General features: G+C 37.5%; 1 protein-coding gene across 1 annotated transcript in view; it reads left to right on the top strand.

The window, feature by feature from the left end:
• The window catches only part of LOC126202937 (cubilin-like), a 771,281-nt gene that overhangs the window by 474,565 nt on the left and 270,946 nt on the right, over positions 1 to 25,770 (top strand). The window contains exons 44-45 of the mRNA XM_049937033.1: positions 12,897 to 13,105; positions 18,742 to 18,926. Of these exons, the coding sequence (XP_049792990.1) occupies positions 12,897 to 13,105; positions 18,742 to 18,926 (394 nt within the window). The remainder of the gene's footprint in view (positions 1 to 12,896; positions 13,106 to 18,741; positions 18,927 to 25,770) is intronic.

The following is a 25,770-nucleotide window of genomic DNA, read 5'->3' as shown; positions in this document are numbered from 1 at the left end:
ATCTTCTAGCATGTATGGTATTATGCCATAATAAAGAACCAAACGTGACATAATACAGTACTGATGCTCCAAGAAAATTTACATCCCGAAAACCACACTGAAAAGATTAATATCAGGTCGAGATCCCCTCATTGGGAATCTGGATATACGAATGTGCACTTTAAATGTGGACGTTCCCGAAAACCACACTGAAAAGATTAATATCAGGTCGAGATCCCCTCATTGGGAATCTGGATATACGAATGTGCACTTTAAATGTGGACGTTTTAGCATGGTTCATGAAATTCCGATGCTCTTGGAGTATCCTCTGTTGTCTTGTTTCTTTTATGACATAATGCGTGATCTTTCAGTGTTTTACACGTACGTACATACGGGATTCCCACTGCACAAGCACGGTGTCGCCTGTTACCTGCGCTCTCTGGCAACAGCTGAAACGACCTATTTATTACAGGTCGCGGGAAAATATTGCAAATGGTGGTTTGAAAAGCATTACATTCAAAGTAACTATCCTTTTACGCAAGTTGAAGTATGTGCGAGAATGTACCATGAATTTCTTAAATCACAGAGCATTTGACTCTTTTTTTTAAAACTCAACGCTTTGATGATGAGCCATTTAGAAGAATTTTGAACCCTGAAAATCAGACATTTATGTCATTATTTAAAATTTTACTGGCATATTTGTGTGATGTATCCTAAAGTGTAACACGAGCAAAAAAGATCAACATTATATGCAAAAGCTTAGCTTCTCTTGCAGCTTATTAACCTTAGAGACCAATATTATATATGAAAGCTTTGCTTTTCTTGTAGCAACACCATGTATATTAATTTGAACTATTAACTATCCCTGTTTGTGTGTTGCTGTTGCCTGACTACATCATGTGTCCTATGCTCTGAATATCCACTGTCATCAGCTGGCAAGAACATGTGACATGAGCTATGACTGGGTTACAAAAGCGCATCACAATCTCGATTTCAATGATTTAGAATGTAACATGTGGCGTTTTATGGAATCCCAATGTATACTTTTGTAATACGAAAATACGCAGCGTACATGTTGCTGCACATCAAAGATATTTCCAAAACGTGTTTTTTCCCTGAGTTTCGTTTTCTAAAGTGCCGAGAAATTCTGCGCCCGTGTATAAAACCATAAACATTCAAAGGATTGATAAGTTTTGGAGTTCCAAGTGAAAATATACTGTCACTTAACACAGAAAAAGTGTGTTATCACCCGGGAGAAAGTGTATTTTTAACCGTAAAATAAGGGAATTTTTTTTCCTTGTCCGCGTATACACCCTGCATACGTGGCAAAACGTGATGCACAGGAGAAGATGCAACTGCAATGAGTTCTAGAGCAACAGCATCATTGTTTCTTTGAAAGTGATTAAGCAAGAACCCAATGGAGGGGATTTCAGTTGTTCAGATGTAGCCCGATTTGCCAAGGTAAGGTCCCATACGAGACTGCAAAGTGTATTGCTTGTTATCTCCCATTGTTTGGTTGTGTTGCACATTAATGTAGTACTATCTAGGAGAGTGTCACTGTCACTTTTTAATACACAAGCTACATGTGGGGTGTTATCCATAATGGTTGATGCCATGACTACAGAAACATTTTCCACAATGTGCAGCATCAAGTCCACATGCTGGCAGTATTGTTATTGTGCAGTAATACAGAATATAGAATTTTATGTGCAATCAAAATTGTCAGGAGTCACCAGTGTAAATCCACAGACTATAGGAGACAGTTACAATGAATAATCACTCAATCGAGATTCTCTGTATAACAGTTTTATTGGCTGGTCGAAGAGGATCCTGTGTGGACCCTGATGAACCACCAGTGATGTTACTTCATGGAGCAGTGTGCCGACACACTTAGACATTGTTTTGATATTAAAAATAACTTACAGAGACAGCTGGACCACTACTGGTAGAAAAAAAAATCATGTGATCAGTAATAATTCCTCTACAGCACTTATAACATGGGAGTAGAACACCTCAAACAATGGAAAATCCAGGATGGAATATTGACAGTATTATAAAAAGGATAGATTACTATTCACCATATAGCAGAAATACTGAGTCACAGATAGACACAACAAAAAGATTGTCAAACAAACTAGCTTTCTAGAATGAAATTTCACTCTGCAGCGGAGTGTGTGCTGATATGAAACTTCCTGGCAGATTAAAACTGTGTGCCTGACCGAGACTTGAACTGGAGACCTTTGCCTTTCGTGGGCAAGTACTCTACCAACTGAGCTACCCAAGCATGACTCACGCCCCGTCCTCACAGCTTTAATTCCACCAGTACCTCGTCTCTGTTTAAAATTAGCTTTCGGCTTCAAAGATCATTATCGGAATCAGACAAAACACACACACACGCACGCGCACACACACACACACACACACACACACACACACACACACACACATATATATATACATGCACATGTACTCTCTCTCTCTCTCTCTCTCTCTTGCAAATCCAACCCACACACGTATAATCACAGTCTCTGGCTGCTGAGATCAGGTGTAACCTCAGCAGAGAGAGACTGTGGTTATGTGTATGTGAGTTGCATTTGTGCCAGTGTGTGTGTGTGTGTGTGTGTGTGTGTGTGTGTGTGTAGTGTCTGATTATGGTGAAGGCCTTTTTGACCAAAAGCTAATTTGTTTGACAGTTTTTTGTTGTGCCAAACTGCAACTCAGCATCTCTGCTATATAGTGAATAGTAATCTATCATTTTCATAATATTAACCCTACAACTCAGTTTGATAATTGTCTTAGAAAGTACAAAGCAATACTGACAAAACTAACTAAAAGTGTTAAAATTACAGACTCATAAGAAATGAACCTAAAAAAGACAGTTGTTTAGAATATTACAAAAAAACTGGAACAGAAAATAATAAAAAGTATAGTAATAATTTACAGTTAAATGAAAATTTCTAAATTACCGTTTTTTGTAAATGTAGCTAAGAAGTTTGTTGAGAAAAATATGATTTGAGAAAATTACACACTTATGAGGACAAACATGAAGCAAGTACATAAAACAATGTTTCTCATGCCAGCAGACATGCAAGAAGTACAGCAAACAACTAAAATACAAAAATACAAAACGCTCTGAAGGAGTAGATAATATAGCATATTTGTTAATAAACAATGTGCAGACATAATTTTTGAAGCATTGACATATTTTATAAATATTTGTCCTTCTCTACTAGAATTTTTCCAGAATGTGTAAAGACTGCAAAAAAGGAAGCCATGACAAACTACTGACTAGTTTGTTTACAGCCTGTCTTTTCAAAAGTACTTGGAAAACTTTTTTATTAGATCTAACACATGAATGAAATGGCTACCATGCGCCAAGTTTCTGTGTTGTGGCCAGTCATCATTTTATTATAAGTAAGAGACTTAAATATAAAGAGCAGTAACAGTAAAATATACCAATTTGCGGAAGACACCAGCATCTTAGTAACAAGAAACACAAAAGAGGTGTTGAAAGAAAAACACAAATAAATAAAAATAAAGCTGCTATAGTGAACATGTACTTTGATGCAAATTAACTTTGAAACAACTGTTACAATGGACAGGCTTATGACACAGAACAAGACACCAACTAATGCCCATGCTGATGCATACAACAGAATATGAAATGGGATGCACTTGTGGAATTTATAAACAGAAATTTGGGCTGGAGATGTTTCATCATGAGAAAACTAAGTGACCATATACCATACAATAATCTTGGGGCTATATATAACACAAATGGAAATTCTTAGCTGGAACAATATTTAAAATGAGGGAAAGTCAACCACTCATCTATAATGGACTGATGTATGGAACATAAAAACAGGCAATAGCAAGCACTATTATCATTCACTTTCAAGCTCTTGCTCTTTTCACAAATACAAATGCATACAAATGTTTTATTCCACCTTTGAGCATATTTACACGCAGTTGGTGTCATCAGTGTTAACACAATAATAATAATAATAAAAATTTGAACAAATTTCATTAACTACAAATAACAATCCAAGATGAATACCATACATATTTATGAACATATCAATAACAACAAAAAGTTCCTAACAGATCAATTACAAGATAAATGAACTACATAGTTCAGGGAATGACTAATAAATAATCAAACAGATAATTAACAATAAGTACATGAAACAGTAATAAAATAGTTGCACAGTGTGGAATATGTATAGTTTGCAGTTAATTTATTGTTCATTCTCATGAGGAAAGTGTGTCATTTGTCTCATTCTCAAGGAACTCTTTAGCAGAGTAAATTATTTTACTTTTCATCCACCTCAGAAGATTAGTTTTAAATTTATTTACTGGCACTGTGTAGGCATTTTCAGTTAATTTGTTGAAGGAGACAGGACCAAGATATTTGTAACTGTTATGTTTCTTTGCTAGCCTAGCATATGGCATATTAATTGTATGCGCACTTTTTATGTTATGGTCGTGAACTGTCCTCCTTAAGTCAAATTTACTCAGATTCTATTTAACAAAGGCAAGGCAGTTGTAAATATACAGGCCACGAACTGTCATTATATTTAGTTTCTTAAAATAATCTTGACATGTTTCATAGGGGTTAAGTCCTGCTATGCACCTTATTTTTTTCTTTTACCATTTAAACACTAACTTTGAGCCTACAGAATTTGCCTCATAATAGTAGTCCATAATTCAGGTGGGAATTGAATAATGCAAAATATGCATATCATAGAAGTTCTTTACTGACACTGCTCCCCAGCTCATACAGCAGATAGATGACATGCGACAGTTTGCCACATAGCTTCCCTGTGTGGGTATCCCACTTGAGGTTTTGATCTATACAAAATCCTAATAATTTTACGTTTTGTTATCATGACTGGGAGCATTCAGACTGAATACAAGAGCTTCAGTTTTACTATCATTCTTCTGCAGTACTTTTGCATCTCTCCATTACCACTGCCATGCTGTGTTGCACATTTTCTAAGTTGGTATCACACGTGATGGGTCTTGTGTCATCAGCATACAGCACTGCATCACGTGATACAGCTGCAGGTAAATTATTTATATAAATAATGAATAGGAAAGGTCTAAGAAAAGATCCTTGAGGTACACCTTTTACAACTGGGAGACATTGTGACATTTGATTATTTACTGTAGCTAACTGTTTTCTTTTACCCAAGTAAGACTGCATTAGGCATAGACCATTCTCTCTCACTCCATAATGGTAGATCTTTTTTATCAGAATATTGTGGGAGATCATATAAAAAGTTTTTCTGAGGTCCAAAAGTGTTGCACAGATAATATATTTATTTTCAAAACAATTATATAATTTTGCTACCATACTCTCAAGTGCTTTGACTATAGAAAGGCTGGATCTTAAACCATACTGTGAGGAGGTAAGTATATCATTATGTTCAAAATATTGCCTCATCTGCTTGTGCATGCAGTGTTCTATTATTTTTGATATTATGGGTATAAGTGATATTGGTTGGTAGTTATATGGAGATACTAATCTCCTTTCTTATGTACTGATTTAACTACAGATATTTTTAAACATTCTGGATCATTACCTTCATTTAAAATTTTGTTGATTATTTTAGTCAGTGGCATTACAATTTGATTTCTGATATATTTAATAACATAATTTGAGAGACCATAGTAATCCTCTGCTCTAGAGTTACTGAGCTTAGCTACTGATTCATTGACCATCTTCTCAGTTACATGAATCCAGTGAAAGCTGTCTGTCTGCTTACTGTTCATTTCTGCAGCAGTGCCTCTCCTTTACTCACATCCCCCATTGCGTTGTTATCTGATTCAGGACTGACAAAATGTGCATTTAGAAAATCAGGTGAAATTGGTGCCTGGCATACTTTATCATCACATTTTATTTCTATTTAATGATTTCCCATGCAGCTTTGCATTTACTCACTGAGTTCAGTATCCATGCATCATTTGCTTTGCACTTAAGTGCCTGGATTATGGACCTGTAAATCTTTTTCACTTTCATATACATTTCCTTGTCAGCATTATTTTGCTTAGACCTATCATCATAGAGTAGTGTTATGGTTCTTATTCTAGTTAGATGTGGGGTGCACAAGCATTTTAGATTTTGTGGTTTGGTGCAATGGTTTTGCTCCAATATATTCTTGCAATGATTAGGACAACATGCTTCAAAATTTTGTTTTCAGTCCTAAAAGTTTGTTGGTAGATTCATTTGCATCCGCAATGGTTATTATTTTATCCTATTTTATTAAATTCAATTTACTTATCAACTTGTTTAGCTTTGATTCATTAATTGTAGTATAAGTACACACATTCGCACATACAGTAACCCAAACATGCTATCCTGTGCTGAAAAAGATGATTAGATTCATGTTAAAAGTAGACCAAAAATTTTGTATAGACAGCTGTTCAGAGAAAATAGAATTCTAGCACTTCCCTGTATAAACATACTGGAGAATTGTAATTATTATATAAGTAAAATTGAACAGTACTGATACTTGTACCTCCTGTAATGAATTTGTGGGCAGGTACTATATAAGAAAAACAAATCTTGTACATGTTCACCAGTCAGTTACAGCACTTTTTGAAAAAAGCAAACTCCGTTCTAGAATTAAACTGTGTAATTCAGTACTGAGATACATAAGATAAAATTAAAATCATTAGTAAAACATAACTTAGTTGAGCACTGCTCCTATCCTGTGAAGGATTATCTAAAAAACGTGCCAAACTCTGCTGCCCTGTGCTGCTATATTTGTAAAATATTCCCAATCAAACAATTTTGTAGAACATTATTTCTAGTTGGAAAAAAAGTACTTTGATTAAGTAACGTTTGTAATACATAAGGAGTGACACAATGTTTATTGTACAAAATAGAATGCTAGATTTACAGGACTATTAAATAAATAAATATACCATACTTACTGCACACTTAATCTTCCAAAAAGGAAGAGTCTCTCTTACATATAACGCCATAAGGCATTTATGTGTGTTGTTCAGTTATGAAGCAAAAATGGAAGTATTAAGTTATACTGATTGTATACATGTGCACCACATCAATTGGATTACAAACTGAACAATGTTAGCTAAATCAGGTGCACTCCGTGGACTATGGCCGTATGTTTTACAGGGACAAACGGGAGAGAGCTTACCAACAGCCTGATAGTAGCTATGCAACAAAAACACCTGTCCACATGATCTTTCGATTACACTGCAGAAGTTTTGCCAGAGAGCCCTTCCACAATCTCCATGTAGTGATGATGCAATTTCCATATTTTTTGAGCCCTGAAGAAAGACATACAAGTGCGTCAATTTGCTTCAGATGAAGAGATGCACTCTTTGGTACAAACATAGTTCTGTGGGGAACCACAAACATTTTTCCATGAAGGCATTTACCACCTTGTATCACAGTGGGATAAATTTATTAACAGGTATGACAGTTAGCTTTGCAATAACTTTAATGATCATTCCTTGAGTCAAGATTTTTAGTCGGTGTGGAGGCTGAGCAGGTGAAGTAGTGATGCCTGATCAACCCTTTAGTCAAGATTATTAGTTTAGTGAGCATGGTGGTTGACCAGGTCAAGTGGTGATGTTGCAGGTGGAGGAGGCTGAGCTCGGGAGCTGCTGAGGGTTGCTGTCATATGTTGAAAGATGTCAGTTAGCAGCATTGTCTCAAAACACATTCATTATTCCTATTTTACAGTGTGGATTGTCTTCTCTGATGTGTGGAAGGTGTTCTGAATCACACACTTGGGTGCGACATGGGTTGTGGACACAGGTTCGAGTCTGCTGTGGCTCACCAGTAACTCAAGTGGCTCACCTCAGCCCTCTTGAAGATGAACATGCACTTAACTGAGTTCCAATAGCATATTACGTATGGCAGGAGTCATGTAGGCAGAAGCCCAGGATCTAAATCATTAACACAACTCAGCCAGGCAGGCAGCACTCAGGTACCTTGAGTAACAGTTTGAATGTCTTGCTGTCACTTGGTGCAGCCTTTCACCAGAGGAAAGCATAGGGCTGTCTGCATCTTCTGTTAGTCTGGGATGTGACCAAGGGATGTGACCAAACAGCAGTGGCAGCTTGCAGCAGCTAAGTTCCACAACAGCTGTTTGACCATGGTCTCTGGAGGCAAAGTCTTCTCTTTATCCACCCAAATCCGCGTGTGTTATTGGAGCAAACAACATGGTGGGAGAAGTTTAACTTCTCCTTGGGCAATGTGATGAACATTATAGCCTTCATAATTCAGAGGATACAAAGTCCTAATGAAAAAGGTCAGGAAGTTCTCATTATTATGTATGCAACTGACAGGTTGACAAACACATTTTTTAAACCATAAACCTTTAACCTAAGAAATATTATTACTTTGTTCCAAAGTCTACATCGTAATACCATCGTCACTTCTATTTGAATCTGTTTCGGAACACTCTGATTGTAAATTTACAATGATAGGTTCAAGGCTTTTATCCATCATTACTTCCCTGTCATATTCTTCTTTCTGAAACTTTTCAGCATGTCGCACAGTTTGTGCCTGCCCTACAGGTGGGATGTTGTCTATTGCCTCATGCACAAGTGATTCTGTGTATGGTATCTTGAATGTTTTGTTTTTGTCTTCCACATAGTATTAACCCTTTGCCCAAATTAATTCCATGGGGCTACACTGACAGTGATATGTAGGTAAACACAAAACTGTGTGACCCCATTCGTATGTAGGGAACTCAAGTTTGTACATTCTATCATGTGACTAGTATAAATAAACGAGCTGCAGGAGATCGGCACGAGTCTGGTTTATACTGTGCTTAACATTTTTTTTTTTAAGCCAGGGAAAAATATTCGCTTTTCTAGTGCTTGTACTTGGTGTTCTCTATAACAGCTGAATTATAACTGGCAGTGACTGATTTCGAAGCAAGGTATGACAAGAATTGTAAATCACATCACAAAACTGGCAGTGTTCATTTCCAGATGTAGTCTCTGCTGTTTTTCTTACACATAAATACAAGTTTCTTCTCAGAAACAAAACCAGAAGAAGAATTAGCATGCAGGATAATTATCTGAGAACATACTCTTATGAGAACTTTAAAACTGCCAGTATCATCTCTCATTTTCCTTTAGGTCTTCCTGGAATGATTCTAATTGACCCATGTTTCATCAGGGTAATACACTGATGAACTACCTGATTCTCTTGTAAGGTGAATCTTTATATGGGATGTAGTTATGCTGCAACCATGTCATTTCTTTGAACTAGAAACTCTCCTCTTAACTTATCTGGAACCAACGTCTTTTAAAATTCGTTACATTGACGAAGTGCTTGCCATTGAAGTCAATTTTCTCCTGCATAACTGTAACACTTTTTTGTGATGTGGTGCATTCATCACTCATATGGAGCACTTTCAAACATCATTATTAAAAACATCCATTTGTGTTACAGGTTCCTTGTGATTTCGATGCTATCCAGGTGACATGAAACCATTTTTTTCTATGATTCCTACAGCTATGACACTTTCGTTTACAATTCTCTCTACAGTTCTCTTGCTGACACCACATTGTTCTGGAGATTGTTCTTGTGTCTTCAAATATCAAGAGAAGGGGACCTCCTTTCATATTCACATTTGAAAAGTTATAATTGTGGTAAATATTCCCCATCGCCTGCCTGTGAAGCACTTCACATTTATTGCCGTCACTTGACTTTTCTATTTTAATCGCTCTTAAAATTTACAGACACACATTCACAACTGTACTGCTAAATATGACCTGACAGTTGAATGAATAATTTGGTTATCATGAAGTGTGAAGTATGGCAACAGTGCAGTATGTAGGAGCAAGACTCTCACTCTCTAGCTGTAACTCGCTGCTACCTGCTCAGGAAGACAATGAATACTATTGGCTGCCAGTGGCTAGTGGAGGAGGATACGCAGAATGGCTGAAAATTGGACCACCTTTCTACATGATATGGACTTACGTGGTGTCTGTTTCTGCTGGCATCCTGCATATTATATTACTGCCCAAACAATAAAGGAGTATACAACACTAAAGGAAATGAACACGAGGTCCACACTATGGAGTATGTAATACACAGCAAGTTAAACAAGTTACTCTATTACTTATGGCATATCACAGCCCATGTACATTCAGTACAAGTGACAAGTGACCCCAGTGTTGACATGTGAAACATGAGGTTGGCACAGCCTTCATACATGGCAACTGTTGCACAGAAAAACTGCAGAATTTACACCTGATAGTTGTTAAACATGGTTCATGACAATTACAATTAAAACCAGACAGATCATGAGGTTTACACGGCTGCTCAAGAGTTACCCTCAGATTCAAAGGAATGTCCCTATTATCCGCGATGGCCATTGAATCACACAGTGAAAATGGCCAGTTACAAGGTAAACAAAATGTTTGTCAGTCACCGCCCTGCATTGTGTGAAGCATTGAGTGTAAGATGAGTGAAGCTGCTATGGTGATGACTGCAGTGTCAGAATTGCTTGTAGCAGTGGTCAGCCAGCTGAGATACCAATTGTAGCCATGTCAGCATAAGGCCAATTTCTGGACACTAGTTGTAGGGTTGTTGATGTGAGACACACGTCTGACCACCATTTGTATGAGTGTGGTGTGATGCCCACTTCTGACCATCAGCTGTAGTGGTCACCCATTGTGACAGGTTTTTATTGTGTATTGACGGTGAGCAGGTCAGATGATGGTGCTATAGGCACAGAAAGTCAAGCTCTGGATTTGGTGAGGGTATCTATCATACACCAGAAGGTGTCATGAATTTACAGTATGGATTGTCTCCTTCAATGTGGTGGAAGGCATGCTGAATTGCACATTTGGGTGTGACAAGGAATGTGACAACATCGCTCAGTCAGCTGCAGCTGTCGTGCAGGTCAGGAGCCAACAATGATGTCAAACAGGTAGCTGGTACAGAAGTGTGCAGGGATACGCCTATTGTGGCCCTCCAGTAACTTGTGTGGCCCACTCCACTGTTCTCTAAGATGGATGTGCACATAAGTGAATGCCAACAACCTATTGCAGATGGCAGGTATTGTGATGTTGGAAGCACAGGACCCAAATAAGCAGCACAGTTCACAGTCACGGATGTGGTTCTCAGGTACCTAGTGTGACATGATGTCCAGTTTAAATACCTCAGTCTCAGTGTCTGGTCATCCCATCTGCATCTTTGATTCTGACAGAATGACAGTCTTGCTAGTTACAGGATAGTTTGTTTGACAAATTGTGATGTGTTACTGAGAGAAGACTTTGGTTCTGAGACTGCAGCCAGACAGCTGTAGTGGAACTTATCAGTATTATGAAAAGGTTACTTGCTATTCATCGTACAGCAGAGATGCTGAGTGACAGATAGGCACAACAAAAAGACTTTCGGAAAGTGAGCTTTTGGACAACTAGCCCTTTGTCAAATATAGACAACATAATTTGTAAAATGAGGAACCACTTTCTTGAGCACAAGTAATTTTTGTAAGACTCCATGAGCTAGATTGGCAGCTTCTGCAACAGATTTTGCTGGTTGCTTTTAGCATCTCACCATGAAACCCATGACTTCACCCAAGTACATTTAAATTTATTTTTTTCTGCTCCTCTTCCAAGTGTCAATACAGTGCAGTTGTGATACATGCAACTGCATAGTGCAGTAATAAGTCATCATCGGTTATTCTGAAGGAACTATGCCATCAAAGATCTTTGTCATAGAAAATTTGCTGACAGTGTAATATCCTTTTTTGCACCACATTAAATATCCTTGTCAAAGAAAATGTGATGAATATTTGATCACATTTCTGTGTCAAAGAAAATGCGATAGTCTAATACAGGCCTAAGTTATGCATAAATTGAAAATTAAGATGTTTTAGAGTTGATTAGAAGAATCAGAGTTAACTTTTAACACACACTATGTATGTGCTACTACATTTAGAAGACCTCATTTTTACATCACTGTTGTTGTGAGTGATTGTCTTGTAATAACTCTGACAACAGAAACATGCCCAGAAACCTTTTTAGCTAACTGATAACCAAATTACTGATGTGCAATTCTTCACAATATCTCATTTTCAGGAACTTCAGTTTGTTTGCTTATAGTGGGTATCTGGCAACTTATACTTTTCTTAATCTGCAGGCAATAGTATCAGTATTTTATTTCATTTATGATTTTACTCTCACTGACATATCTGGAAGAAGGTACTTGTTATCGTGTTGGAATGATAGGTGTCCATCTCAGTGAAAAGTTTTTGAACATTAATTCTTGCTCCACGATTTCTAAGTTAAGGTGTTATAAGAATGTCTTTGATAAATCATGAATTGTAGAAAAAACCTTTTATCATTTAATTACAGCGTTATGCTCCAAGAAATGACTAAAATGTGGACTGAATAGCTATGTTTTAGGTAATGGTAGTAGGTTCTTGTTGTCCTCCATACTTACATGATATATATTGGACACTAGAATGGTTGCCAAAAAATAAAGTTTTATGCAAGTATGGTTACTTTATAATTCGTACTGATGTTTTTCTCAATTTAAGTATGATAAACTCCATTTACTTTTCAGCAGTTATATAAATGCATGTCACGTTCTACACTTTATAGTAATAAAACACTTTAATGATGGGATTAATAGCACTTTTGTGTAATTTTCCTCTCATACTTATGAATAAACGTGCTGAGGTACTCTGCATTTGATAACAATAAAGAACCACAGTGGTGAAGCCAGGATAACAATTTCGAGATCATTGCATATGTGGATATATTCATACGTGCATTTGAAATCGATACAAAAAATAGGAAAAGAGAGAATTTGCAAGAACAACCATTTGTTACTCATTATCCTTGCATGCTGTGTACATTTGTTGTGGTATGACCATATGTTTACAATAATGACATTATTTGGTAATCTACAGGGTTTCAAGATCAAGTTTCAGCAGGTATCACACTCTTGTGGTGGTAACTATATATTGACAAGGGATATGAGAAGTGTGACTATTAGCTCACCAAGATATCCGCAAATACCACCACCCCACACTGAGTGCATCTATGTATTCACAGCACCTGCTGGAGAGGACCTGCAGATAGAGTATGCGGAACACTTTGACTTGCGTGGATATGTATCGTAAGTACTCATTGATACAAACTTATTTTATGTTGTTATTTGTGCATCAGTTCAAGGAATTACATTATAATTTTCATAGTAAATTGTTTATCTATGGACAAAACAAGGACAATTTGAACTTTTTTTAGGAATGAAATGAATGAACACAGTTAGGCAAATGGTGTTCAACTCACAGATTACAGTAATTCTGAGAGAGGTGACATTAGATAATTGCCTACTAATTAAAACATTTTTTCATAAAAGTGAAAGCACAGACAAATGATGGATCACCAGAAGTAATGGAGTGTCCTGGGGTTTCAGAAGGATAGCGGTTCAAATCCCTTTGTGGCTGTTCAGATTTAGGTTTTGCCATAATTCACATAAATCTGTTAAGGTAAATGTTTGGATGGTTGCTTGGGAAGGGCACTTCCAGTTTTCTTTACAATTCGAGCTTGTGCATATGTCTCATGTGACCTCAGCAGTACTGGGATATTAAAATCTGAATTTCCTCTTTTGATGATAGAATTCACCCTGTGTGAGTAAATGTTTATTAATTCTGAAACTTACACTAATCAGCAAGAACATTGTGACCACTTATGTAACAGCCAGTATGTCTTTCTTTGGCACAGATAATGGTGTTGATGTGTCATGGTATGGAAATAGTGAGGCCTTGGTAGGTCACTGGAGGAAGTTGGCACAACATCTGCATACACATCACCTAAGTCCTGTAAATTCCGGGGATGTAGGCCAGTGAGCTCTAACACCACGTTCAATCACATTCTGGATGTGTTCAATAGGGTTCAGATCTGACAAGATGGGAGATTAGCACATCAATTGGATCTTACCACTGTGCTCCTCAAACCACTCCATTCACTGCTGGCCGTGTGACGTGGCACATTACCTTGTTGAAAAATGCCACTACCATGGGAAATGTGATTGTCATGAATGGGTGTACACGGTCTGTAACCAGTGTACAGTACTCCTTGGCTGTCATACTGCCATGCAGAAACTCCACTGGACCTATGAATGCCCACGTGAATGTTCCTCAGAGCATAATGGAGCTGCTGCCAAGTTCTGTCTGTGCCACAGTACATGTGTCAAGAAGCTGTTCTCCTGGAAGATGACGGATTCACACCCTCCCATTGCCATGACGAAGAAAGTATCAGAATTCAGCAGACCATGCAACACTTTGCCACTGCACCAACATCCAGTGCCGATGGTCCCATGTCCATTTCAGTCATAGTTACCAATGTTGTGGTGTTAACATTGGCACATGCATGATTTGTTGGGTGCAGAGGCCCATTGTTAGGAGTGTTTGGTGCACTGTGTGTTCAGATGCACTTGTACTCTGCCAATCATTAAAGTCTGATGTTAGTATTGCCACAGATTGCTGCCTGTCCTGTTTTACCAGTCTCCCCAGCCAATGGCATCCAACATCTGTAATGAGGGATGGCCACCCAACCCTACAACATCTGGATGTAGCTTCACCTTGGTTTCGCCATGTGTTGAATACACTCACCACAGCACTCCTTGAAGACTCGACAAGTCGTGCAGTTTCCGAAATACTCATGCCAAGCACTAGGCCATCACGATCTGCCCTCAGTCAGACTCAGATAGGTGGCAGGCCTTCGCCATTCTACACATGGACAGCACACTCACTGATACTACACACACCATGCATGTGTCTGACTAGCAGTCATTCCTTGCCAGGTGATGCTGGATGGATTTATATCGATATTAGGTCGGTGGTCACAATGTCCTGCTGATCAGTGTATACATAACTAGGAGTTTACTCAAAAGGAAATACACTCTGACATAAACTGACACTTTTTTGTGATTAAATCCCATTTCTAAAAGTCTGTCAGTGTTCTGCCCACTCTGAGAGTAAAATAATAAGTTCCTGCCCAACAACCAAGTTCCACATCTTATGAAAGGAGTGTCAGAAGATGACTACCAAACGCTTCTTTTGAAGGATGTCACTACAGCAGAGTACTTAAGGACTGGTTCAGTTTCTGTTGTAGAAGGTGCAATATTATAATGTAATTGGCTAGGTAAAAGAAGTCCCTAAATATTACAAAATAAAATAAAGGAATACCTACTTAGCCACATCTACAATTCAGTAGAAAATTCGGATTTGGAAATGAAAATTATGTATTAATTCCAATATTTGAACTCGGACTGCACAAACAAAATTTTCAACCTGGTTCAGGTATTTTTTTTCTGAAAATTTTGGTACAGGGAATTCATGGCTGTTGATGGCTTCTTACAGAGGATTAATATAATTGTTTGGTTTGTTACCTCAGTTGTCTTTCTTTCTGTGAAAAATACCTTCACAAAACCTAAAAACCTTATGTCCAATTACCTAAATGTACAACAAAAATGCACAGTAATGCAGCAATCCTTGGGAACAAGAGTACTGTGATGTGGTTACAGTCATTGCAGGAACAGCTCATTGTAGCCTCATGGTGCTGTTCTTCTGCTGGATTCACTTAATCCAGACATGAGGAAGAAACCTGAGATAGAACTGACATCACTGTTGTCAATGGTAAGTATCATCAGTGAATGGAGGAATGAAATTAGTTTGGTGCCAAACAAGACACCAAGTAATTCCATTTACATATTTATTTTTGGGCAGTTATTATTTGTGTAATATAGATACAGAGATAAATGGGGGTAATAAATCAAATAAAAGGTGATCACTGTGTAAAGAGCCACCGGAGACAAAAGAGTGTTTCATACCGCAATATTCAGAAAATGTTCCTTAACAACCTCTGAAATTTTGGCAGTGAAGTTTGGCTTCATCCTGTAAACACATCTGATAGTGGTGTATGTATAGCTACATAAATGTTTGAATATACCATGAAAATATAAATACTTTATTTTAAGTACCAGATAAAAATAGCAGCACAGGGTCCATCTCTCTAGCTAAGTAATCAGCACATCTGACTGCAATGCATAGGAACTGGTCTCAGTTCCCGTGAGATAACTGGTGAGGGTCATCTAGACCTCGTGATGCTTTTTGAGAAGATACTTGAATGAGGAATAGCAGCTCTGAGGTTTCTTCCCCCCTCCGTTCCCTTATAAGCCTCTCACTACTGAATAGTGTCATATATGGAGGCAAAATGATGAACAGATGGATGTAATTGGTGTAAATATATATATGAATAAACTTGCCTTCCTAATAACTTTTATAACACTTTTTAATATACGGATGGAATACACATTTATAAACAATACTAGCATGGTGGATCTAGTCATATGTCCACATGCTACCCCTTATAGAAACAAACAGGTGAAGATACAGAAATTAATCAATTGAAGAGCATATCTCTTCTATTTTTTGTGTAAAAACATTATCTCTGGCACAAAGCAATTAGATAATTCAGATTTGGCTTTACATGTATAAAAAGAAAAGAACAAAGAAATAAAGAAAAAATAATACGATCCATTACACTACTTACCACACCCCTTCTGCAGCTCACTACTCACTGTACCTGAGATCGCTGAGTGCCAGGAGATGGCATTCACTACATATATCTGAATTGTGTATGTATATGAGGCGTGTTCAAAAAGTAAGGTGACTTTATATTTTTACGAAAAAATATTTATTTACTCATCAGTAGTCATGTTGTCCCCTTCAAAGTAATACCCCTCAGGTACAATACACTTGTGCCAACACTTCTTCCAATCCTCGAAGCCCTTCTCATAAATACTTTTTGGTACAGCCTTGAGTACTTCCAGTGATGCAGTTTTTATTCCCTTAATCATTTAAAATCTTCATCCTTTCATAGGTCTCTTCAGTTTTTGGAACAGGAAAAAGTTGCAGGGAGCCAAATCTGGTAAATGCAGTGACTGAGGCACAATTGTCATGTTGTTTGTGGCCAGAAAATCTCTCACAAGCAACGATGAAGGAGCAGGTGCATTGTCATCATGCAAAATCCCTGACCTGTTTTTCCACAATTCCGGACGTTTTTTGCGTATTGCTTCTCGCAGACAGTGCATAATGTCGTCATTGGGTGGGGGGAGGGACAGTGAGCAAAACTTTGAGATTTGATTGAACTTGGCAGGCTTCCACTGGGACAGCTGGGCTTAGATTTCGACAGCATAACCATAAACTCATGTTTTGTCACCAGTTGTGACCCTTTTGAGCAAATCGGGATCATCATTCATGTCATCCAAGAGGCCTTGAGCAATGCTCATGCAACGGTTCTTCTGATCAGAATTGAGAAGTTTTGGAACAAACTTCACTGACCCATGTCTCATGTCCAAAACATCGGAAAAAATTGCATGACATGAGCCGACCGATTTGTCAACATCTTTCGCTACTTCTGTTATGGCAATTTGTTGATTTTCTGAAACAATTTTCTTCGCAACTTTGACGTTCTCATCTGTTGTTGATGTGCTGGGTTGTTGATGTGCTGGGACATCCAGAGCAAGGTTTGTCATTGGCATCTTCTTGGACATCTTGGAAGAGCTTGTACCACTTGTAAACTTTTTTTTTTTTTTACTTAGAGCATACTCACTATATGTCACTGTCAACATGTGAAGTGTTTTAGAGCACTTGATTCCATTTTTTCACACAAAATTTGATACAAATTCATTGCTCCATTTTTTATAGTGATCAAAAGTCACCGATCACACTAAAACATGTCTAACCTATGTATCTGTCAAAAACAAATGAAGTATGCTGTACACTTGAAATTGTGAACATTTGTTTGGGACATGTGGACGAATATAAGGATGGAAAAAGTTCGGTAATAGAATGTACGTTGCCCGAGCAGTTTGAAAAGTCACCTAATATTTTGAGCAGCCCTTGTATGTGTGTACATGTTCTTTTTAAAAAATACGATGAAGGGCTTTGCCCAAGAGCTTGGTCATTTGTAAATGTGCCTGTCTGACACTCAGTACCCCCTCTGTGTCGTGAGTAACAATCTACCCGGATTCATATTGCGGTTATTTCATCCTGAAATTTTCACTTTTAACCTGTACATTTTAAAGCCATTTACTGAGTAGTTTGGAGTAGAGTTTTAATATGAGATGGTAACATGAAATTTCCTTTGTTTCTAGTATCATAGATATTTTAAAATTAGTTTTGTCTAAATCGTGTTTTGTTATGTATAAACAGGTATGACATATAAATATATGGAACAGTTGAAATATTTAGATTCCTAAATCATGGGTGGTATGAATTCCTAGTTTTAATATTACATGTATTTCTATTTTTTTAATTTATTTTTTTTAATACTAATATTTTATCTCCACTGCCTGCATTTCCCCAAAAGATTGTTACATATCTTACAACAAATTCAAAGTGACAGTATAAACACTTTTCCTAGTGCGCAAGTAACTTATGTAGACATTATTGGTTCTAAGATTTTCTATTTGCAGTATCAAGTAACATATTTTGTACAGTTGTTTTATGTGACATATATTATTTTACAATCAGTCCTTCTGGAGGATTTTACTTTTTTGTTAATGTGTGGCACAAACATAAATCTTTGCATTTTGCAGACAGTTGTCTTCAGTTTCAGCGTCATGAGTATGTATATTTTTGACTCAAATGCCATTTCTTTTGCACTTCCTCAATAGTTGTAGAAATAAGTAGTGTCTATTATTTGTCTTTGCTTTTTAATTGTATGATTATTCTCTCATAATAGATCTGGTTGTCCTGAGGAAGGTATTGAAGTGCGTGATGGAGGAACACTTGCTGCCAAAATTGTGGGCGTATTCTGTGGTACAGTTGCCCCAAGCACATATACTACTTCATCTAATGTCCTTCACATTCGGTTTTATACTAACACCAACAATCCTCATACTGGTTTCCAGGCAACTGTCTCAATTGGTAAGTATGACCCTTCAGATTGTTGTGTGCATTCATATGTTTAAAAATAATAATGCTTGCAAATTTGTTTCTGGTGCCAGCTGAGTTTAAGGTTCTTTTCAAATTACTCATTTCATATTCTTTTGCATGCATTAACTGCAATATTATTTATTTGTGAACAGTTCATTCATTCTGTGGTGAGAAAATTCGTGTGCTTTAGCATTTGAAATGTATCATCACTGTCTGTAAACTTATGCCAAATCACTACCAAATTCAACTTTTTGCAGGTGCAGTCAAAATGGTTTGTTGGTACAGTGGTTAGATAGAGTGCTTTGCTACAGCTATTGGTCACTATTACCTCTACAAAGATTTGCAATTGTCTCTGCTCTAAATGTTTTATATGAGTTCTTTCAGGGTGATTAGGTGGGGAGGGGAGGGGGTTCTTCAAGCATTTATACTGCCCAGGGAAGTGGAGCAGTATTGAGGGTTCAAGGCCTGCCTTCCCCACACACTGCAGTCACTATACCTGTGCTTTGTGCTGTGAAATGCTCATTTATAAATTTAAAAGAAGTGAATAATTAAATGTTATGCATTCATAAAATATGAAGTACCTTACTCTCAAATTTAATAGTGAAGCTTACTGTTGCACATCATTTTTCAGTTCTCAGACACAGAGAGCATTCGCTAAAGGCTACTATATAGCACTATGATACACAGTACAGTTTCTTTTCTACAGGTGGTAGTCGTTGAGTAAAAAACGAGTCTCTATGTCTTCAGACTCATACCAGGTCAGAAGCCTATTGCTCCAGAAAAGACTTACACATGCTATAATACTTCACTATTAGGACCTATTAAAGTAAATAAATGAGAACTGTGTGTTCCCTGTCCTCTCCTACAGTGGTGCTTGGTTTTGTGTTGTGTGTAATATTTTGCTTCTAAGACTTCCTTCTTTTTTCATGCTTTTACTCTACGAAGGTTTTTTTGCTGCTGGTTGCTGTAGCGTTCTTGCTATAAAATTATACCCTAAGTTCACCACAGCTATTTATGGTCTCAGGTGTGAATGCTGCAGGTTGTGAGGATTATAGTATTTGTTGGCTAGACAATTTTTCTGTTCATTTTCCTATTTGTGTGTTCATGCTACTTAACAGTGATGTTGCTATTGGCTGACTACATCACGTGTCCTATGCTCTGAATGTCTGCTGTCTCCGGCTGATGAGATCACTTGACATGTGCTACGACTGGCTTACAAAAGCGCATCGCAATCTCGATTTCAATACTTCAGAAAGTAACATGCAGTGTTCGGTGGAATGTGAATTTATACTTTCGTAATATGAAAATATGCAGTGTACATGTTGCTGCGTGTAAGACATCTTCCCAATCTTTATACACCGGTGTATAAAACCACAACCATTGAAAGGGTTGATAAGTTTTACAGTTACAAAGAAAATTACACTGACACTTACCATTGAAAAAGTGTATTTTCATATGGTAGAAAGTGTATTTTTAACCGGGAAATCTGGGAATTATTTTTTTTTTTCTTGTCCACATTTACACCCTGATGTATGACTGTAGACATGATGATACCGGTATACACTTCAGTTTTGTCGTTTTTTAGGTTCCTGAGTTGTGTCTGAAAGGAAAGTTTTGACAGCTGCACGTCACATGAGTTGTGATGGAGTTAAAGCTTGTTGCGTGGAATTGCTGCATAAGAAAAAAATAAGAAACATGTTTCGATTTGTTTTAGAATGTCACCAGAACCGTTCACATTTCTTCTAAATAGAGCTAATTATGTGATAAGGAAAAGATATTGTAATGCTTGAAGCACTGTCTCCAGAATTCAAAATACATATCACATTGCTTGCATTACAATCGAGAACACTTGGCATGCTAGAAGATGCAGTTTTAGTTGGTGATGACACTTTTTCATTAACACCAACATTTATTAACATTAACAACAATAATTATTCAAAGCAGGCCGCATTAAGAAGGGAATGGTTTGCAAACTACTCGATTGAAGATAGATCTGTAGAGCAGCGGCAATATTTCAAAGTTCAAACATATGTGAATGGGGAGCACTGCTATGATATTTTAAATAGGTGAATATTGAATTAAGAATGCAGCTTCTTGATTTGTGCAGCGTTCCCTCCTGTCAACAATATTCCTTACAAAATAGTCTGCCAACTCGAATAATGGGATTTTAGTCTTGTAGACAAGAGCATTTCCACAGTCAGAAATTGCACTTGCTTGTATTTTTCTTAATTCAGTTGTGCATATGCTCCTAATTCAATAAATTTTGCTCTGCAGCTCAGGTATTGTCAAATCATCGATGTTCTGATCTTACATTATGGTCTCAACTTATTTTTGTTATTAGGATCAGTGAAACCCCACAAACACATATGCAAAGCATAGATATCCAAAAATCAAACATTATTCTCTGTTCTCCACTTCATATTTCAGTTTGTCCACACTCTATGAACACATATAACCTCAAAACTCTTGCAACTAGTGTCGCCACCATTGGAAGAAGCCGAAAGTGTTTAGTTTCATCAATGAGTTGGGCAAACATGTGGTGCACATGCCCAGTGGCCGGTAGCACAGTTGCCTGCAACCTAATGTCATCGTGTAAACGAGGCTTTACTTTCAAAGTAAATTTCCTTTTAGACAAAATGAACTATGTGTCAGAATGTATGATGAATTTCTTAAATCAAAGAGATTTTGACTCTCATTTACAAATCAACTCTTTGAGGATGAGCCATTTAGAAAACTTTGAGCCCAGAAGATCTGACATTTATTGTTATTAAACATTTTACTGGCACATTTGTGTGATGTATCTTATAGTGTAACACACACAAAAAAGATCAACATTATATGCGAAAGCTTAGCTTCTCTAGCAACGTATTAATCTATACGTAGTGGAGAGCGGGCATGGTAATTACGATGATAAATAATCTCTAGCACTCCCGTCTCTTACTATGCATACTTATATTCTCACAGCGTATACACAATACATGTAGCATAGAGTGCATACTACAGAGAACTGATCTGGCAAAGATACAGATGTTCTCGCTGCAGTAGGGTAGTGATATTATTGCGGGGTGAGCCAGTGGTTCTACATCTGCACATATCTTCGAGACCAATATTATATGTGAAAGCTTTGTTTTTCTTGTAGCAACACTATGTATATTAATTTAAACCATTAACGTTTCCTATTTGTGTGTTTGCTGTACTTAACAGTGATGTTACTATTGGCATGTCCTATACTCTGACTTCCCCCTGTCATGAGCTGGCAAGATCACATGACATGAGCTGTGACTGGGTTTCAAAAGCACATTGCAATCTCGATTTCAACGCTTCGGAAAGTAATATGCAGTGTACATGTTGTTGCACATCAAAGATTTTTCCAAAACATGTTCTTTCTTTCCTTGAGTTTCATTTCCTAAAGTGCTGAGAAATTCTACACCATTGTATAAAACCATAACCGTTCAAAGGATTGATAACTCTTACATTTTCGTGGGAAAGTATACTGTCACTTACAATGGAAAAAGTGTATTTTCACCAGGGAGAAAATGTATTTTTAACCAGGAAACCCAACGAGTTCAATAAGAAAACTACACCTGGTCATTTCATTCGCTACATGAGTGACAAAGATGGTTACAGAGTGTGGAGTTCATAAAAGATATGTACAACTGGAAATTCGATTGAGTTGGAATTTAATTCCATACCTGAATAAACAGGACAGAGAAGTGAATCTACTGTTTATCAGATTCAGACTAGTGACCAAGAATATTTGAATGAGTTACTAAATCGACATCCAGTTTGTGAAATACGTCCTCCAGTGAAATTTAGTGACTATAAATGAGGATACTAGCCTCACCTGTCTCAAGAAGCAAATGCATTAGTTTGCCTGACAAAAGCAATCCATGAAGAGCTTGCACCAACAAACTTCAGCGGAGCTAACGAAAGTAGTAATTCCAGTAAAAGGTTTAACGCAATGACAGAAGAAAAGAAGGCATTTGATGAAAATGATACAAGGGATTTGGTGGATTTACCTGAAGGAAACCCCGTTATCAATATTTGAAGGGTACTTCATATTAAATAGAAATCTGATGTATCAATTGATTGATATCATGCTCACTTGGATGTGTGCAGTATGTTTCATTGTGCCGGACTTGATTACGATAGAATTTTTAGTCCAATTGCTCATTATGATGCTATTCAAGCTGTTATAGCGATTCCAGCAGAAGAAAATTTGAAACTTGGTCAATTCGTCATTAGAACTGCATTTGTGTATTGTGACTTTGATAGAGAGATATATGACTCAACCAGATGGTTTTGATGATGGGTCAGGTCATGTTTGGCACCTCAAGAAATCACTGTATGGACTTGAGCAAGCATCCTGTTGCTGGAATAATAAGTTTCACTCATTCATGAAAAGAATGGCTTTATTGGTTCTACAGGAAATCCTTGCATTTACAATCACAAAAGCATAACATAAAAATTGTTGATTTCTACTTATTTTGGTGATGGACTTATTGTAGGAACAACTCAAAGTACAGTGAATTAATTTTTAGATTTGTTAAAATCAGATTTCAAAATGACAGTGAGATCCTTAGACTCATTTTTAGGCATGGAAATAGAGCAACAAGAGTCTGGCTTATTTATTTCACAGTGAGCATATACAGTTCAAGAACTCCAGTTAGTCCTATCTGGTACGGGTCCCACACACTTGAGCAGTATTCTACAACTGGTCGCACGAGTGATTTTTAAACAATTTCCTGCATAGAATGATTGCACTTCCCCAGTATTCTACCAATAAACTGAAGTTCACCACCTGCTTTATCCACAATGAATGCATGTGATCATTCCATTTCATATCCCTACAAAGTGTTACACTGAAGTATTTGTATGAGTTGGCCAATACAAACAGTGACTCACTGATATTGCAGTCGCAGGATACATTTTTTTCATTTTGGTAAGTGCAAAATTGTACATTTCTGATGATTTAAAGCAAGTTGCCAATTTGAAATCTTATCAAGATCTAACTAAATATTTATGCAGCCTTTTGTAGATAATACTTCATTATATATAACTGCATCATCTGCAGAAAGCCTGGTTTTACTGTTAACATTGTCTGCAAGATCATTAATATACTAAATGAACAGCAAGAGTCCCAACACATTTCCCTGGGACACACCCAAAGTTACATCTACATCTGTTGATATAATAAAATAATGTCGTGTGATGAGAGCCTCCCATCGGGAGACCATTTGCCTGGTGCAAGTCTTTCAATATGACGCCACTTCAGTGACTTGCACGTCGATGGGGATGAAATGATGATGATTAGGACAACACAACACCCAGTCCCTAAGTGGAGAAAATCTCCGGCCCAGCCGGGAATCGAACCAGGGCCCTTAGGGTTGACATTCCGTCACACTGACCACTCAGCTACTGGAGGTGGACCATCTGTTGATGATTCTCCATCAGTGATAACTTACTGTGCCTTCCCGAGCAAAAATCCTCAGCCCAGTCACAAATTTCATTTGATACCCCATATGACTTTTGACAATAAGCATAGATGTGTTACTGAGTCAAATGCTTTTCAGAAATCAAGATATACTGCATCTACCTGAGTGCCTTGATCCAAATCTTTCTGTATGTCAAGTGAAAAAAGTGCGACTTAGTTTCACATAGTCGACTTTTTCAGAATCTGTGCTGACTGCTGGTGAGGAGGTGATTCTGTTCAAGATACCTGATTATGTTTGAGCTCAGAATATGTTCTAAGATTCTGCAACAAATCAATATCAAGGACATTGGATAGTAGTTTCGTGGATCATTTCAGCTGCCCTTCTTATAGACGGGTGTGACCTGTGCATTTTTCCAAGAACTGGGCAGTTTTATGTTCAAGGGATCTGCAATAGGTTATAGTTAGAAGAAGGGCTAACTCAGCTGCAAATTTGGTATAGAATCTGACAGGAATTCCATTGGGCTGTGGAGCTGTGTTCAGTTTTAACAATTTCAGCTGTTTCTCAACACCACTGACAGTAATACAGATTTCATTCATCTATTTAGCAGTTCAAGGGTAAGTGACTACAAACAGCGTAGTGAACGCATTATTGTGGCCAAGATAGAGGAGGAGGAGGAGATTTAGTGTTTCACGTCTTGTCGACAACGAGGTCATTAGAGATGGAGCGCAAGCTCGGGTTAGGGAAGGATGGGGAAGGAAATCGGCCGTGCCCTTTCAAAGGATCCATCCCGGCATTTGCCTGAAGCAATTTAGGGAAATCACAGAAAACCTAAATCAGAATGGCCGGAGACAGGATTGAACCATCGTCCTCCCGAATGCGAGTCCAGTGTGCTAACCACTGCGCCACCTCGCTCGGTGCCAAGATAGACACGAAGCCCATGCCTACTACAGTAGTACAAGTTTATATGCCAACTACCTCTGCAGATAATGAAGAAATTGAAGAAATGTATGATGAGATAAAAGAAATTATTGAGATAGTTATGGGAAACGAAAATTTAATAGTCATGGGTGACTGGAATTCAATATTAGGAAAAGGGAGAGAAGGAAACGTAGTAGATGAATATCGATTAGGGCTAAGAAATGAAAGAGGAAGCTGCCTGGTAGAATTTTGCATAGAGCATAACTTAATCATAGCCAACACTTGGTTCAGGAATCATGAAAGAAGGTTGTATACATGGAAGAACCCTGGAGATACTACAAGGTTTCAGATACATTATATAATGGTAAGACAGAGATTTAGGAACCAGGTTTTAAATTTTAAGATATTTCCAGGGGCAGATGTGGACTCTGACCACAATCTATTGGTTGTGAACTGTAGATTAAAACTGAAGAAACTGCAAA

This window comes from Schistocerca nitens, chromosome 9, assembly GCF_023898315.1.
Source record: "Schistocerca nitens isolate TAMUIC-IGC-003100 chromosome 9, iqSchNite1.1, whole genome shotgun sequence".
Taxonomy (NCBI): Eukaryota; Metazoa; Arthropoda; class Insecta; order Orthoptera; family Acrididae; genus Schistocerca; species Schistocerca nitens.
Note: the sequence above shows the minus strand (reverse complement) of the source record. Positions and strands in the feature narration are given on the sequence as shown.